At 42.5% G+C, this 15,718-nt stretch overlaps 1 protein-coding gene across 3 annotated transcripts in view; it reads left to right on the top strand.

Moving 5' to 3' along the window:
* The first annotated feature begins 256 nt into the window (after positions 1 to 256).
* Positions 257 to 15,718, top strand: part of ADAMTS18 (ADAM metallopeptidase with thrombospondin type 1 motif 18) — a 77,165-nt gene continuing 61,703 nt past the window's right edge. Inside the window, exons 1-3 of one of the 3 annotated variants that reach the window (XM_032121786.1) lie at positions 257 to 456; positions 615 to 693; positions 2,567 to 2,883. In XM_032121786.1, coding sequence (XP_031977677.1) covers positions 355 to 456; positions 615 to 693; positions 2,567 to 2,883 — 498 coding nt within the window. In that variant the 5' untranslated portion in view covers positions 257 to 354. Of the gene's footprint in view, positions 461 to 614; positions 694 to 2,566; positions 2,884 to 15,718 lie in introns of all 3 variants that reach the window. The other 2 variants (XM_032121784.1, XM_032121785.1) reach the window with 2 other exon arrangements.

Genomic DNA, 15,718 nt, shown 5'->3' on the forward strand with positions numbered 1-15,718 from the left:
CCTGCCCGGCTCACCCCGCCCGCTCCTCCGCCGTGCCCGGCCCCAGGTGCCTCCCGCCGGTTGTCCCGCCCGGCCCGGCCCCGCTCCGCCCCGTCGGTCCCGCCCGCCCCGCTCGCCCCCCGGGTGCGGCCGCGCCAGACGCGGCGCCGGAGGCAGCGCTGCCCCGCGGCGGCGGCGGCGGGGCTTAAAGCGCGCTCGGGCGGCCGGGGCCGCGCTCACCTGGGCGCTCTCCCCGCGCTCCGCCGGCCGCCGCAGCGGCTGCGGGGCAGCGCCCAGGTGACCATGCGGGGCGGGCAGGCGCGCCCGCCGCACGCTCCGGGGAGCAGGTAGCACCCGCCAGGTGCGCGGCGGAACATGGACTGTCTCCTGCTGGCCGTCTGGACTTTACCTGTTGCGATTCTCGGCGGCAGCTCCATGCAATTCCAGACTCTCCCGTGGCTCGGAAGCACTGTAAAGGCAGGTCGAGAGCACTTTCTTTTGCAGTCGCCTAGTGTACTTTCATACCAGGTTACTGCGGTTTCTGGTGCCTTGTCTTTCTGCCTTGCCTTGTCAAGGAAATCTCGCCCAATACTCCTTTTCTCTCTCTCTCTTTTTTATTTTTTTTTCTCTTGCAGACCCTTCAGCTGTGCTGCCTCTGTTGCATGTCTCATGCAGCAACTTTAACCAGTGACAGCATCAGTGAATTGACTCATGGTTTGTATAGTTCTTTCTGTGTCTGTGTATGTGAACATTTGCATGGATGCTTTATTTTTTTTTTTTTAAATTTGGTGGAGTGAATATTTAGAGGGAAGAAGTCACAGTGTTTGGGGAGCATAAAGTGCAAGCAGGCTGGCTACTGTGGGATGGTGAACCATGGGCAGGGATTAACTTGTTAAGCCCTGTGTGCTAAAGCTGAAAGGAACAATATGTAGCAGGAAAGCAAATGAACGAGATGGTAAATACATCCACGTTTCCATGTGCGATTAAAAGATGAATGAATGTGTGTGTAGCCACAACAGCAAAACCTCATGTGTCTGTTGTGGAAGCAGTGAGACAAAAGTAATGAAAAGATTTGTGTGGGAGAGCAGAAGCTGTGCAATGCAGGCTAAGGGGAAAAAAAACCTGGAGAGAAAGAGCTTGTGTGAGTGGAAGCTCAGGAGCTGTTTGTTCCCAGGTTGCAGGGGCTAACACGTAGATGCTGATGACTTTGGGACTTTTGAAGTGCAGTTTATGCTTTGTATTGTGTGTGAGTAGAAACAAAATACAATAGAAAACCACACCAGGGTGCAGAAAGGAAAACCCTCTTGCATCCTATAGTCTGCTCACTGGGGGATTCCCTCTCTCCAGCAGCTGCTTGCATTTTTTGGCCACCAGCCTGCTTAGCGTCCTCAACTTCTGCCGTTGATTAACACCACTGGAGGAAAGTGAAAGCTCTTGATGTATTGTTCCACTGTCTAAGGAAAAGCAACCTATCAGTGGTTACGTGTTCAGCCTAACGTGTGTCCAATAAAGTCTATTCAGGGAAAGAGATTGATTGGGAGTATTTGCAACATCTGTTACAACACAAGAAGGAGGGGCTTTTCTTCTATTTTTAATGGTGTTATTTCAATTTAGGAAGAGGAATTAATTGTTTTGCCAAGTGTATGGACATCTCTTAAGTATCCACAGAGAAACACAGCTCACAAATTAAGTGGGGTTGGGAAGCAGTTTATTCAGCATAACTGCTCAGGCAACCAGAAATAGGTGCAAAGATCCTAGTTCAGGAAACAGCTAAAATTCAGATCCTGGTTCCAGGACACAGGTAATCCCTGCATGGCTAGGTCAACAGCAGTGGCAGTATACTGCAAGTGAGGTACCTGCTTATACAGCCAGCTGAATTATGGCCTCTTTCCCCCCTTTTTTAGGTGGTTCTGAGTAGATCTCAGTTTTCTTCTCAAAAACAGCTTTGTAATTTTTTTTCATATTTTATCCAAAACAATAAACTTCCTTGACATGCAATTAGCAATGGCTAACTAAAGGTTATTAGGTAGGCTGTAATCTCTTTTTGCTGAAGGTCAGTTACAATTTGAAACCCAGTCTAATCAAGCCACTACAAAGAGATGAGGTCTCACTCAGTTAAGGCATTAATAAATTAATCCTTTAATCCATTTGAACAAGTGGTACAGTTCTGCAAAGTCTCAGTCGTGGCTACCCCTACAGTGATACAATATTTGCTGCATTCTTAGGGAAGGGAAAAGCCTCTCAAACCAGAGCGGCCTTCACATTTGACAGCAATTAATACAGGGGGAGGGGAAAATCTACAGATCTGCTGGTGATGACAAATGTCTTCAGAGGAGCAGTTGTGGGAATGTTCACAGCTATGCTAGTTAGTCTGTGCCTCTCAGTGGGGCACAAAGGAAACAAACACAGGCTGGGAGCCTGTGTGACTTACGGGGCTGAATTTATGCAGGCGAGACAACACACACAGAGCCTGCAAGCCAGCCCCAAAACGAGGGAATGCTCCATGCCATAGGGAATGCGTGGTACCGTGTCAGAGTGCTTTGTTTGTGGGATGCAAGAGCTGATGGCCAACTCTTTATCGTTACAGATTATGTGTTTGTGACACCTGTCAGAGTGGATGCCAGCGGATCGTACATTTCACATGATGTTTTGCACAGTTCTAGGAGAAAGAGATCAACTCAGAGTTCAAAGAGTTCCTTGCACTACAAATTTTCAGCATTTGGACAGGAACTTCACTTAGAGCTTAAACCTTCGACCATTTTAAGCAAAAGTTTTATTGTCCAGGTACTCGGGAAAGATGGAGTGTCAAATTCTCAGGAACATGAAATTGAACAGTGTTTCTACCAGGGATTTATAAGGAATGATAGCACCTCTTCGGTAGCAATATCTACGTGTGTAGGCTTGGTAAGTGTCTATTTAAAACAAATCAGCATTAAAAGTATTTTCGTATGTGGAATAGTAGCTGAAGGTATGTAATTTGTACAGTATTCAGGATACCGTACAGCATTTGCTGATTTTTCCAGTCTCACTAGTTGCTACTGTATTTAACAGAAGAGATTTCACTATAGCCAATGAACTGCATCAAAACCTTTGTATTTTTTGATGACTGTCTTTCAGGAAAAAAACAGAAGACTGGCTGGTAGTCCTAGTAATTATGCCATAACAATTTGTTACAGTTTGTGATAGTTTATACATTTCTGCTCACTCTTAAGTAAAAGTTCTTCCTGCCTTTGTGAACTGCTATGAATAAAGGAAAAAATCCATCCAGAAGCTTGTGAAAAAATATTATACCTAGCTTCGTCAACTACTTTAAGGAAGGGTGAATTTCCTATCTTGGCAGGAGTTATGAACTGATTTCCCTTTGTTTCCTTTGATAATTCAAGCCTTATTTGAGTTTACAAGTCTTGATGAGTTGATCTCTTATGAATGTGTTAAATATTATCATTGTGCATTTTCCATTTATGGCTGTCAACCAAGCTCATGAAAAATCATTATTCACAGGTGATTTTTTCAAAATACGTTTGACAGTGCTCATTGCCTGCAGAGAAGGCTTCACTGATGCAATTTAGGAGAATCATCTGCAGAATTAATAGTTCAGGATGTTTTTTAGGCTTAATCCCTTGCACTTGCAAGGCTGCAGAGGAAGGCAATGACATTTAGTGGGGAGTAAATGAAGTCATCTGTGTGCTTTGTGGTTGACTAAAGGTCCATAGGATATGTTGGGTCACCTTCTGGAAATCTGTTTTGCAAAGGTACTTGTCTCTAAGGGTTATTAAACTGTGTGACAGGACCAAAGAAGGAGCACTTGAGACGGCCAGTGTTTCCTTTGAAACTGGAATCAGTGACTTGAGAAGCCTGTTCATTAGGAAGGGCTGTTGATAACTGGTTGAAGTGGTCTGGGTTATATTTTGAATGCTGTATTTTTTTTTTTTTTCCCCTCAGCAAGTTAGAGGAATCTTACAGTTCATTCGAACAGTTGTAAATGTGAATTTGGAGCAGGTGCCAGGAACTGGATTGAAGCTTGCTTTTGCTTTTCAAGTTGTGTTCGTAATGCTGAACTGTTAATACCAATTGTGCTTAGTTGTTTTCATGGAAGCCTCATGTTCACAACTGCTACCTTTTACCAGATTTACTCAGAAAAATACCCCATCTCACTCATTGCAGTGTTTTGTGGTTTTGCTACGGGAAGTGCTCTACCTACACACAGCAGGTACAGTTTGGGAGATCTCCCCTGTTTGGCCATGTTTTGGTTTTTAACATGCTTTCTGAGCTAAGAGAAGTTGGGCTTGTCAAGTCTTGTCTGGAGAAGGAAGGTTCAAGCCTGCCTCAGGTCACAGAGGAACAGAATGTGGTGATCTTAACTGAGAATGAAGTGGATCTTTTACCACTGTCTCGACACAGAGGTTGTTATGACTGGTAAGCTTCACTTAGAAAAGATCCAGAAACTGATCAAAAGAGAATAAATATTGTGGTATGAGCGAACTTATGGAAGTACCTAGATTATCAACAAATAGAATCTTTTTTTTAAAAATTCATTCCAAGAGTCAATAGATTTTACCTTAAATTGTGGTTTTAAACTGGTAAATGAAGTAAACCTTTACTTACAATAATCTCCTGTAGGGTAGGTATGCCAAAGTATAATTGTTCCTTTCTCTCCCTATCCGTCCATTAATTTCAGTGCACCTAATGAATCCCAGGCAAATTACCAACAGGATTCTGAGTCTTTCAGTTTACAAGGCTGCCCTCTTAAAGATATTGTCAGCTGTCTGTAAGGACACCCATGTCACTTTTCAGTGGGATCCAAATTCAGTAATCATATGTTAAGTCTGGATGCTGTGCTCTGATCAAGAGAACCTTGTGAATAGCTTCTATATCCTTTTTCACCAACTACTTTTGTCACTTGGTTGCCCTTCTTTCCTATTTGCTTTGTTCACTGCAATTAAACCGAAAGTGGTGTTTCTTCTATATGGTTGGTAGCACTAATCTTTCCATTGTTCCTTTCATTAGCAATAGCTTCTCTTCAATAAAGCTGCAGTGACCCATTCTTTCAAGCCTGGAACACCACAATGTGATTTGGAAGCAATTGCATTTCAATAGACTATGGAGACTCTTTGATCTAATTTTTTGGATGACCTAGAGTATTCAGTCATTCAGCTGTCTGTTATCTGCCAGTGCCTGCAGAGGAGACTTTGGGGAGAGTCTATATGAAATGGTTTGTTAGGCAGGATGACCTTAACATAACACGGGAAAGGAGCAATAATTTGTTGCTTTGGTCTAGATCTGTTAAGAGATGTGTGTATATTACATTTTAATGGCTTAGTTGACAGGAAGGCCCCAAGTTTTTATGCTGATTTGTTGATTTGAGACCAAATGTTTCCATCAGTCAACACAATTTTCTTGGTGTGTCAGAAGGCAGAACTGGATCTTTATCTGAACAAGTCTCTAATACAGTAAGTGAGAGTTTCAGGAGAATGTGCACAAGTTTACTGTGAGTATTGCCTCTTTTCATCATCAAAGTGCTTCGACTTTCAACTGGAAACTTGCCTTTTTCTGTCTTCTGCCCTTTTTCTGCTTCAGTCAGCATCCTTTGCTTGCTGGAGCATCCGTTATACAGCAAAAAATGGTGCTTTTACTTGTTTTTTAAATGAAAACTCTGTTCTGGACCTTCTGTGGAGAACATGATATATTCCTTCCACAGAAGTTATGATAATTTTTTCACAGATTTTGTTAATGCAGTCTCACTCTCAGAGGTCATTTTTTAACTCTTACAACTTTGGGACAATGAGTTTATGTTAGCAAATGCAAATCTAGTTTCTCTTTTTATCATCTTAATGTGTCCCAAATAGAAAGTAATGCAAAATTGACTTTTTCCCCACTGATTTTCATTAGTGATGTAATAAACATCTTGTGTTATTCCTGCATGACTTTTTGGAGTTTCCTTCAGTGCCTTGTGCTCTCCCAGTTGGTATATCCAGGCTACTGGTTTGTCTTGCTGCTTCATCCCCTTTTACATTCTCCAATTCAAACTGTTTGTTCTTCCCGTATTCAACCTTTTTTTTTCCCAAATTCCTGATTTGAGCTAATTTTTACTTATTCTAATTGTATTTTTATTACTATTAGCATTTAGCAATTTATTATTACTTATAATTGCCTGTAGCTAACTCATTGGGAGGCAGACTGTACCAAATCCACAGACTACAATGGTTTTTCAGGTTTTTCTGAATGAGATGGTGCTGGCCACTGTTGGAATAAGAAATTGTTTTTATAGGACCTACTCAGTGTGGTTGTGTATATTCCTACCTCTTTCCCCATTCTCATCCACTTTGTGCTATTTAATCTGCATTAAAAATGAGATCTGTTGTAGGTTCACCATCTTTAACTCCACTTCCATGATGATATCTAAAAGTTTTACTCCTGCCTTCCTAGTCTGTATCACTGTGTGTTGTTTGTCTCTCTTTACAGGCCAGTTTTTGTCTCCTTACCTTAGGTTTGTGTGTACAGAATCTCCTGTATAAAGTGAGTTGTTTGCAGTCACACAGTAAATCAGGGCAGAATACAAGAGAACCTCAGAGATCTCCAGTTGTATTGTAGAGACATTCTCAAAAGTAATTTATAGCTGTGCTTTTGGGAGCAGAAGTCACATTCCCCTTGTGAACATGAACTCTGGCAAAGTCAAACAAGTTTATGATTCCATACACAACATAGGAATTGGTGACCCTAATGAATGAGGGGTTTGTTATACAGCATTTGTGGGGTACAGGACACAGGTGAGGGTCTAGGGCAAGTACAAAACGTGTGCCCAGGGGAGAGAACTGCTTATACGACATAAGGAACTCTCCTGCCCTTCCATCACACAGAAGATTGTGTGTGTATTTTGGGTCAGAAAAAGCAAGTACAGTTCAGTGGAATAGTTCAGGTCCTTTAAAACTATGATACACAGTTTTATTATCCAGGCCAAGTTTAGCCCTGGCATCTCCTGAGAGGCTGCACCTGCTCACACCAGAGGTGGGTGTGGGCCATTCTCTCCCTTCGATTTATGTGCCTCAGTTAGAAGTAGTGGTGCCCTCCTCTGGTTTTGGCAAGATGTGGTTGAATCTGTCATTAGAAAGAGCCTCTTCCTCTTTTCTCGAGTTATGTTTATTAGTGTCTAGTCAAGGGAAGAGAGAGAGGAGGGAGGGGTGAATCATGTTCACTCGTTGAGCTGTCAGAGGATTCTAGACAAGAAGGGTTATAGATGTAGCGCTGAGAGATAAACAGGAGATGTATTAATTCAGTGGAGGGGGTGTGTGTGTGTGTCTGAGGGCAAAGCTTTGCTCAAAGTATCAAAGAAGCCACAAAATTAAAGCTTCTTAATGCAGTCTGACCGCCTAAGAGGCAGGCAGACCAGACAACTCATGTACCTTTGTAGTAATTTAGTTGCACCTGGTATTAGCATTGTTTAAGTTGATGCTAACAGCAGCCTCCTATTCCTAGAGCTCACACTTTAAGTCCAATTAAATATGTTGAGACAAATCCCAAGGTTCTTATGCAGACAAACTGCCATCAAACTCAGTGAGCCAGACTGCTGGTGAGAGTACAGAATAATTGCTGTTTGCCATGAGGGTCCTTTAGAAATCGACAGCTGTAAAAATAGAACAAAATTTGGCCTAGTGGGACCTTGAGGAGAAGCTAAGTACAGAGCTTGTGATTTTTCTCATTCTTAAAGGTGTTTTTAGTCCACCCAGAAGTCAATACACAAATCCTGTATTTTCTGCCGTTGTACCAGCACAACATGAACAGCATTTTGCATGGGAGTTCTATGATTTTCTTTGTATTCCATCCTTTATAAAACACAAACTGTGTATTACAGGATCATCCTTTTGTCCACTGTTTTGGTGAACATTTTTCCATTATTATTCCATTACTCCATAGTATGATAAATATGAAAATAAGAAAAATCTCTACAGGAAAATGAGATGACAATGGGAAATACTCATATCCTTGAGGATATTTTAGGTTATACTAGAAAAGTACAAGGCAGTGTTTCTGGTCTCAGCAAGGACCTGACTGGTGATGAATTGTGTGATTAGGTTATTGATCAACCTTCTCCATATCTCTCTGATAAGCTTTCTGTTTAACTCTGTCTTTAGCTCTGCTAAAGACAAAAGGCAGTGTTTTCCTGGGTGTTTTGGCACTACTGATTCCTGACAGGTAAGAAATGGAATTAAAGAGGATTAATGATGAGAAAGAATTTGCTTCTGCTTGGCAGAAAAAGCAATAGAAATTGCATTTCTTCCTGGTTTTATGTTAAAAAACCTGGAATGGACATAGAGGAAACTGAGCACAGTGGGCTGTGGCTGCACAACAGCTCTTGAGTGCCCACAGGAGCTGGTCCTCTGTCCCTTGTGCCTGCTCTGTCATTGCTGAGTTCCCAGCAGAGCATGGAAATGGTTCATTGATGTATTTCCAACCAAACTTCAGGCTGCTGTGGGCACCATTGCTTGCACCCTTGGAGTGGTTTTCCAGAAGCAGGGAGCCATCCATTTGTACAGAGACAGTTCATCCTGGCCCTTCTTGTTAAGCATCAGTCTTATCTTCACTTCCAAAGGAATAAATAGACTCTATCTGTGCATGAAACATCAACGTTTTTCTTGCTGTAGCAAAGCCTTTCCACTAAACCTAGTTCCCACACTTTCCCTAGTCCATTAGAGAGAAGCTTATAGACAAATGCCCTCGTGAGGGTCAGGAGAGGATGACCTGCCTGCACAGACCTGACCCCTTCATAACAGGATGTCTTTGATGTCGTGAGGATTTTTATTTTCAGCGCCACTATTTTCATGTGGGCCATACCATCTCTGCTGCTGAGAGGCAGTGTATTCTCTTCTGCACAGCTGGGAACTGCTGGACATCAGAAATAGCTCTCTTTTTAGAGGCAGAATTCAATAACTAATAGCAGCTTTTAGTCACTAATTAACCTAAACAAGGTTTTATTTCTGTCTTTCCCCTTTCCTTGCTCCACTTCAGAAGTGTTTGAGGAAGATACCAGGTTGGCAGACCTGCTGTGTAAAGGCTTTTGTTTACCCAAAACACAATGACAGTCTGTGGAACTGGAGTTCAAGTCCAGCTCAAGCAGCCCACTCCTGGAGATCTGTACCTGACACACGGCAGAGGAGGGGGAAGCACAGCAGTGTCTTAGTTGTGCCCTGGCTCCCACACAATCCACTTAATTTGAGCAAATAGTGCTATCAAAACTGTTCTTAAACATTGCTTTTCCCCCAAGCTTATTCTCTCCTTACTCTCTCTGCAGAACCAGAGCCCTGATCATGATGACAGCTTTGTGACATACTTGTGCTCAGCTGGGAGCTTGACTTTGATTCACTGTAGGCTGCTCAGTCATAACTAGTCTGGATGGTCCCTGGGAGTTCTTTCACCAGCTCCCTCAAATGTTTTGGCTCCTCAAGTTTTTGTTTGTTATGGTATTGTGTTTAAGTCCACAAGATATTTATGATAATGTTTTCTAATTTGCAACTTCTTAGGGATGGGTTTGTCTTCCTGATGTACAGCATGTTCTTTACTCTTGGAAAGAGAGGATCACTGGGACTGCTGTCCAGGACTGCAACAGGAGAGAAGATAGAGGTCTAAAGGCCTGTGGTTTGGAAATTTGCAGCCCATGGATCAAGATAAAAGCTGGAGCTATGTAAGACAAAGGCATCCAGGGTGGTGATGCCCATAATATATCAGTCAGTTCCTCAAGATCATTTCAGAGCTATTTGCATCTGATTTCATTTGCTCCTGAGCATTAGGACTGTTGTTGACTTACAGAGGTAGAGCTTGCTAGGGATTTTCTAGAAAATACCTACTTTCCAGGAGCTCTGTGTGCCTCACTTTGTCATGGTCTTCTCCCAGTGGGCTGGCAGGAGAGGGGTTAAACTTAGTTATCTCTGCAGTGAGAGCTGGCAGTGGACCTACAGTGAGTTTGAGCAGCTGAAACCCAGATTCAAATTTTTTTTTTTTCCTGAAAACCACTCATTTTGTGTTAGGAAGGCTCTGACTAGCCCTTAAGTGGTATCTGAATTGAATTTTAATGGATAATTCCATCGCAAACAAGGTTTTCTTCTGTCTTTTTGATCATGTCACTGGGAGCAGAAATGTTGGTTCTTTCTTGCCTTTTCTTATCCCATTTTAATCCCAATTCTGTTGCTGCAGGTCTACCATAAATTACAGTATGCCAAAGGAATTTCCTATTGATTTGCTCTGACAGTGATTTGACCAGCTATGTGAATAGCTGATGGAAGCAGAACTTATCTTGGGTTCAGACAGTGGAGCATTGACTAAAGCTCTGAGGTAAACATTTACAGAAGAAACCTGAAATCATAATGCCTTGCAGCTCAGCACAATTTACAAACATGTATTAATTAAGCTTCAGTGCTGGCTCTACTCTGTGTTAGATGAGAACAACATCCTGGCACACAATAGCTTGACATCAGTAACCTTTTATTGTTTATCGTGCTCGGAAGTCACCAAGAATGAGGGTGAAGAAATGTCAAATAATCAGGTCAGATGCAAGGGAATGAGTCTTGATGGTTGAAGCTTGGTACCGTGGGAACTGTTATTGTCCAGAGTAATTTCTGGAACATGCAAGTTAATTTCTTTTTTTAGAGTGTAAGTTCATAAGCTGGGGAAATCTGCAAACAGCTTGCACAGTCAGATGAAAATCCTTTTGCTGAATCTCATATGTGGCTGCCCAGCTAGTTCCTGCCAAAAATTGGTAAAAGACAAAAGTTTGATGACAAAGATAATAGATCTTGAAGTTATTCCTACTGCAATAACAAGGCCCAGCACAAACCTGCTTAATAGAAGAGGAAGCTGAGGCAATAAAGTGATATTTGCTTGCAGAGACAATGGGGTGTTGCCTTTTCACTCCCCTGGGCATTTGCATTTCAGGCTGCCCCACTCTGTACACATTACTCTCGGGGCTTTATTCTTTGAGAGCTGGATTCTTGCTGTTCACAGTGGGATCACTTGAATGCTTGTGCCTGCCTGCCTAATATATGTTAATTGAAGGACTTTTGTGTCTCAACATCTTTATTAATATTAATGGAATGAGATTTTTAATGGACCTATACAAAATATGCTTGACCTAGCTTGAGCCCTCACTTTTGTTTTTATACTCTGCAGCACAGTGTGGCTTCTGACTAATTTAAGAACGTAATATTATATTCTGTGGCAGCGTACACAAACTAATGAAACGTGGAATACTCTTCAGACTTGCAGTTTCCTTGCCATGAGATATAGAATTTATGTAACACCAGAATATAATTAGTTCTTTTAAAATCATGAAATTAAAAACAGGTTTTCTTTTTCTTTGTGAAAATTATTGCACTTCAGTGAAAAGATTTTAAAAATAATTCTTTCTTCACCAGGCATGTCTTATACCACACACTCATTTTTTTTTTTTTTAGGAAGAAGTCATCAAAACAGTAGGCCTTAGAGTTAGGCTAGACTAAACCTCAAGAAATATTTCAAGTTAATATTGCTGTTAAAGTAGAAGCTGATCATGGTGAGGGATAGGTATAAATGCTGTAACACAGCACCAGACAAAAAAGTTTAAACTTCTCTAAAAATGTGGCTACCCAGTGTCATTTCTTGTTAACACTAGACAGAAATTTGTTACTTGCTTTGTTAGATGTAAATAGAAATTAAATGTTAAAATAACAGTCTTGTAATAACAGGGCAGAGATGGTTTTTTTTTTTTTTTTGCAATCTAGTGTGGATGATTATGGCATAGACCATAAAACTGGTTCTGTCACTTTTGCACTTTTTTGCTACTTTTTCTGATAAGGAATAATTCCTTCTAGTCTGCTCCACGTTTCGTTGTTTGTAATAAATGTCTCTGCAGCCACTGTGGAGACCAGTCTGCCACAACAGGAGCTCCAGGCTCTCTCTGTCAGCTGGTTCTCTTCATTCATGCTGGAGGCCATATGGATAATTTTTTTACACTACTGACATCACATACTGGTGATTGGATTGTTATCCTGTCCCAAGGAGCAAAAACTTGAGCAAAGGGGCAGAAAAAATATAATTTCCAGGCTGAGACAGCAGTGAGCTGCTGATGTCTACTGATGGCTGCAGCCCAGTATGGTCCACTCCCATTCGCAGGTGTTTAGTGGTTAATGGGCTTTATCTAAAGCTTCTTGTGGTGAGTAAAAAGTTTTATGCCGGCTGCTTTGGATCTGAACCTGGCCTTGGGAGAGGTGTCTTTTATTCCTTCCTACATCATCTTGGCCCTTGAGCCAGTAGGCACACCACTTTTTTGGGATACACTGCTGCAATTGCTGTTTGGTTTAGAAAGATATTTTGAAAAGGGGAGGCACCACTGGCTCATCAAGAAAGTGAAACATGTCTGTTGCTCCTGGCGGACCCCAAAACACATGCTGGACATAATCCAGGGTGGTGCTGTATAATCAGATTTCACTGAGTCAGAAGTTAGATGGCAGCAAACAGCATGCTGAAGGGCAAAACCCATCTGCAGGCTGAGCCTTGCTGTTCTCATGGACTGCTCAGACCAGAACAGCCGGGAGTGAGACAAGGTGGGAGCTCAGACAGTTTCCCAGAGAATCAGCTGGTGCTACTGCTGCTAGAAAACGCACCCAAGTGCTTGGCAAGCAGTGCCTGCAATTGCCAGATAGGTTTCAGTGCCCCAGTGCCAAGTGTTGTCGTTCCACTCTGCTGCCAGAGTATCCTGACAATGAAGGAGTAAAGGAAGTGCAGTGACCACCAAAAATTCAAAGCCGCTAGTGAATGTAAAGAGGTTATTTGGCCTAAACAAAGACAAGTCTGGTGATGGGAGTAAAAGAGTAGTAGCTTTTGAGGCCTGTTGTCCTTGGTAGACAGGAGGTGGACTTGGCAGGTTTTGAGCTGTGAAAATGTGCAAGGATATTATCAGATGTCATCACAGAACACCTGTAGGGGACAAGACCTCATTCATCTCCTGCTCATGGTAGGGGAGCTGAGTAATTGGAGAGAGGGGAGCATGTTACAGAAATGGTTAATTGATTCCTGTGTTTACCAGAGAGAGCTGGGTGGTCATTTGAGCTGCCCCAGGCACAGAGCCCTGCAGGTCTCACTTAATGAAGGCCATGCGTGCTCCCAAGGACAGAACACGGTGCAGGTGGTGCCATGTGCCCTGAACATCGGGATAGTGCTGTCGTGACAAAGGCTTGTGTTCTCCATCAGCCTGTGGGACAGATGAAATACCAAGGAAAGGACAATTTGGACCAGCAGCTGAATCAGAGAGAAGCTGATATATTGCCATATATTACCAGTTGAAGCTAGGAACAACAGTGTGCCAGACTGTGGTCTTGGCCTCTGAGTATTGCACTGGTTCTATTTACAGGTTCTCAGCTTTTGGGTTATAGTGCCATCAGAAGTTTATTTTTGTTGTAATTTTCCAAGCATTTCTTGAAAATTAGCTTTCTGGTGCGCCAAACAGTGCCACAACACTAAATTAGTTGCAAATAGCTCGAGGGCTGAGGGAATAGTATATTTTTTTGTTGTGGCTGTTCACATGATTTATTTAGTCATTTGAAAGACTACAGTTTGGGAAAGTCAGGAACCCACTCTAATGCGAGAAACAAAACAGAAGGAAATGTTACTCACCCAGAATGAAGGTCTGTCTTCATTCCAGCATGTCTTCAAACCAGCATTTGTGCATAGCCAAGGTTGTTCTGCCTCCATAGCCCTACTCCTGTGCTAGGATTAACAGAAGATGGGGAGTATTTCCCATTGGGAATGTTTCCTGCCCACCATCAGCCTGCTCAGAATGGTGCCCATATGCTCCAAGATATCTCCATGGATATTCCACATCCTTTAATGACAGCTTAGCATTTGGACCTAATTGCCAATAAAAGGAAGAGGAATTTATATATCTATACATAATTTCCCATACCAATGCACTGAATTGGTGCCTATTCTTTATTAAGTCCTTATCTTGCAAAGGACAGTGCAATTCAGCATCCATTGGCTCTGAAATATGAATATATTTGTTTTTCTATAAAGCTGCACAAGGCAATGCTCTTTATGGCTGTAGTGTCTTTTGCTGTTCAATAACTTGTTCAATCATTATTATTATGATTTAAAGCAACACTTTCATGCTTCTTTCAGGAGAGGACTTGCATTTTAAAGACAAGGTAGTTGTAGTTTGCCTTCAATTTTTGTAGTAAGTGGAGGGGTATTGGTTTATTGCAAGGAAATATAACGTGGAGGATGTATATGAATGAGTCTCTCATGGCTTCCTTCATTATTTGTTGAAATATGTTAAAGGAGAATTCACTGCAAATCTGTAAAGTATTTTGTAAAATGTATTTGCAAATTTATTTCAGATTGGTGAAGTTTGTAAAAATTAGTAAAAATAATCTGAAAAACGATGAAAGTTCAGTGTCCTATTTGAGCCCTTTTGAGGGGCTCAGTGGAGGTATATAAAGAGAAGCCCTGGAGAGCGGTGATCAAATGTGGAATCTTGGGCTGAAACTATTCCGACAGGATGGGGAATGTAGCTTCAACCCTCTCTTATCTTGCCAGTGTTCCTGTTCGTGCTACCTCTCCCCAGCAAGATGCCTGACTGATTCACAGCAACTGATGGGCAGTTTAAAATTACAAAGCTTTCGGTTTCCTTGTTCCTAACAGATAAAGAGGGTGGGCATTTCCTGATTATATGGTAAACACTCAAAATATTTAAGTTCCCCATGGTGCTATTTGTGCCTAATTTACTTCCCTAGCACATTAACACTGCTGGTTTTCTGCAGTGGGAGGAGTGTGTAGTGTAACATGCTGTGAAGAGAGGAAATGTTTCACAAGAGCTCCTTCTGGCTTTTCCTCTGTTTGCATTACCACCTGGAAAGAAGAAAAGGTGGAGGGACTGACTGATGATCCGGATGGATTGCAGGAGCAGTCACTCTTTGGTCAGATGTGTTAAGCTGGGCAAATTCACACTGGGAAGTGGCAGGGTTGCGCTTCAGCTCCCGAAGCACTGGAACCTCCCATAGGAAAGTGTGGAGGCACGAAGAGTGCTGGACTACCATCATCCAGTGGTCTTGGGGCAGGCAGTGCCCCTTTAGAGGCCACTGAGCAGCCAGATATTTTGGGGAAAAGTCAGGGAATATGCCAGTGAGGGATGGGGGTTGAGGACAGGCTCCAGCAGAGCAGACATCATCTGATTATGATAACTCAGAAGCTGTGGAGGTCACACGGAGCTTCAGAGAGGCTTCGAGTGGGAGGGCCACATTTATCACTTTTCATGTTCACTTTTCTAGTTCTTGCCTATGAAAGCAGACAAATTATCTCTTGTTTTGGGAGTTGGGTGCTTTGATGTACTAATTATTTGACTCATGCAGTACTCAGCAGAGCAAGTGTGTCCTGATTCCTAGGTAAGGGCTCCAGAGCAGCTGAGCTCTTCAGCACTTCTGTCACTGCTGGCTGTGGTGTGGAGTCAGCTCAGGTCCTGTGCCCTGTGGTGCCAGGATGGAGCAGAGAGCACTCTCAGGCCCTGGGAGTAGGAGCTCCATTGGAGACTGGAGTGTCTGTGGCTCTCACACGCTCCCCTGATGTCCCAGAGCCTCTTTAACCCAGGCAGCACATTCCTCTTCTTGGAGCTTTTTTCTTAACCTGTGCTTAACCTGACCTTTGCTTAACCGGCTGTTCAGTAGATTCATTGCAGAAAGAAGGTCAGGCTGCTTAGGAAATTTTGCCTCCTAAATCTTCT

This window comes from Corvus moneduloides, chromosome 12 (genome assembly GCF_009650955.1).
Source record: "Corvus moneduloides isolate bCorMon1 chromosome 12, bCorMon1.pri, whole genome shotgun sequence".
NCBI classification, from domain to species: domain Eukaryota; kingdom Metazoa; phylum Chordata; class Aves; order Passeriformes; family Corvidae; genus Corvus; species Corvus moneduloides.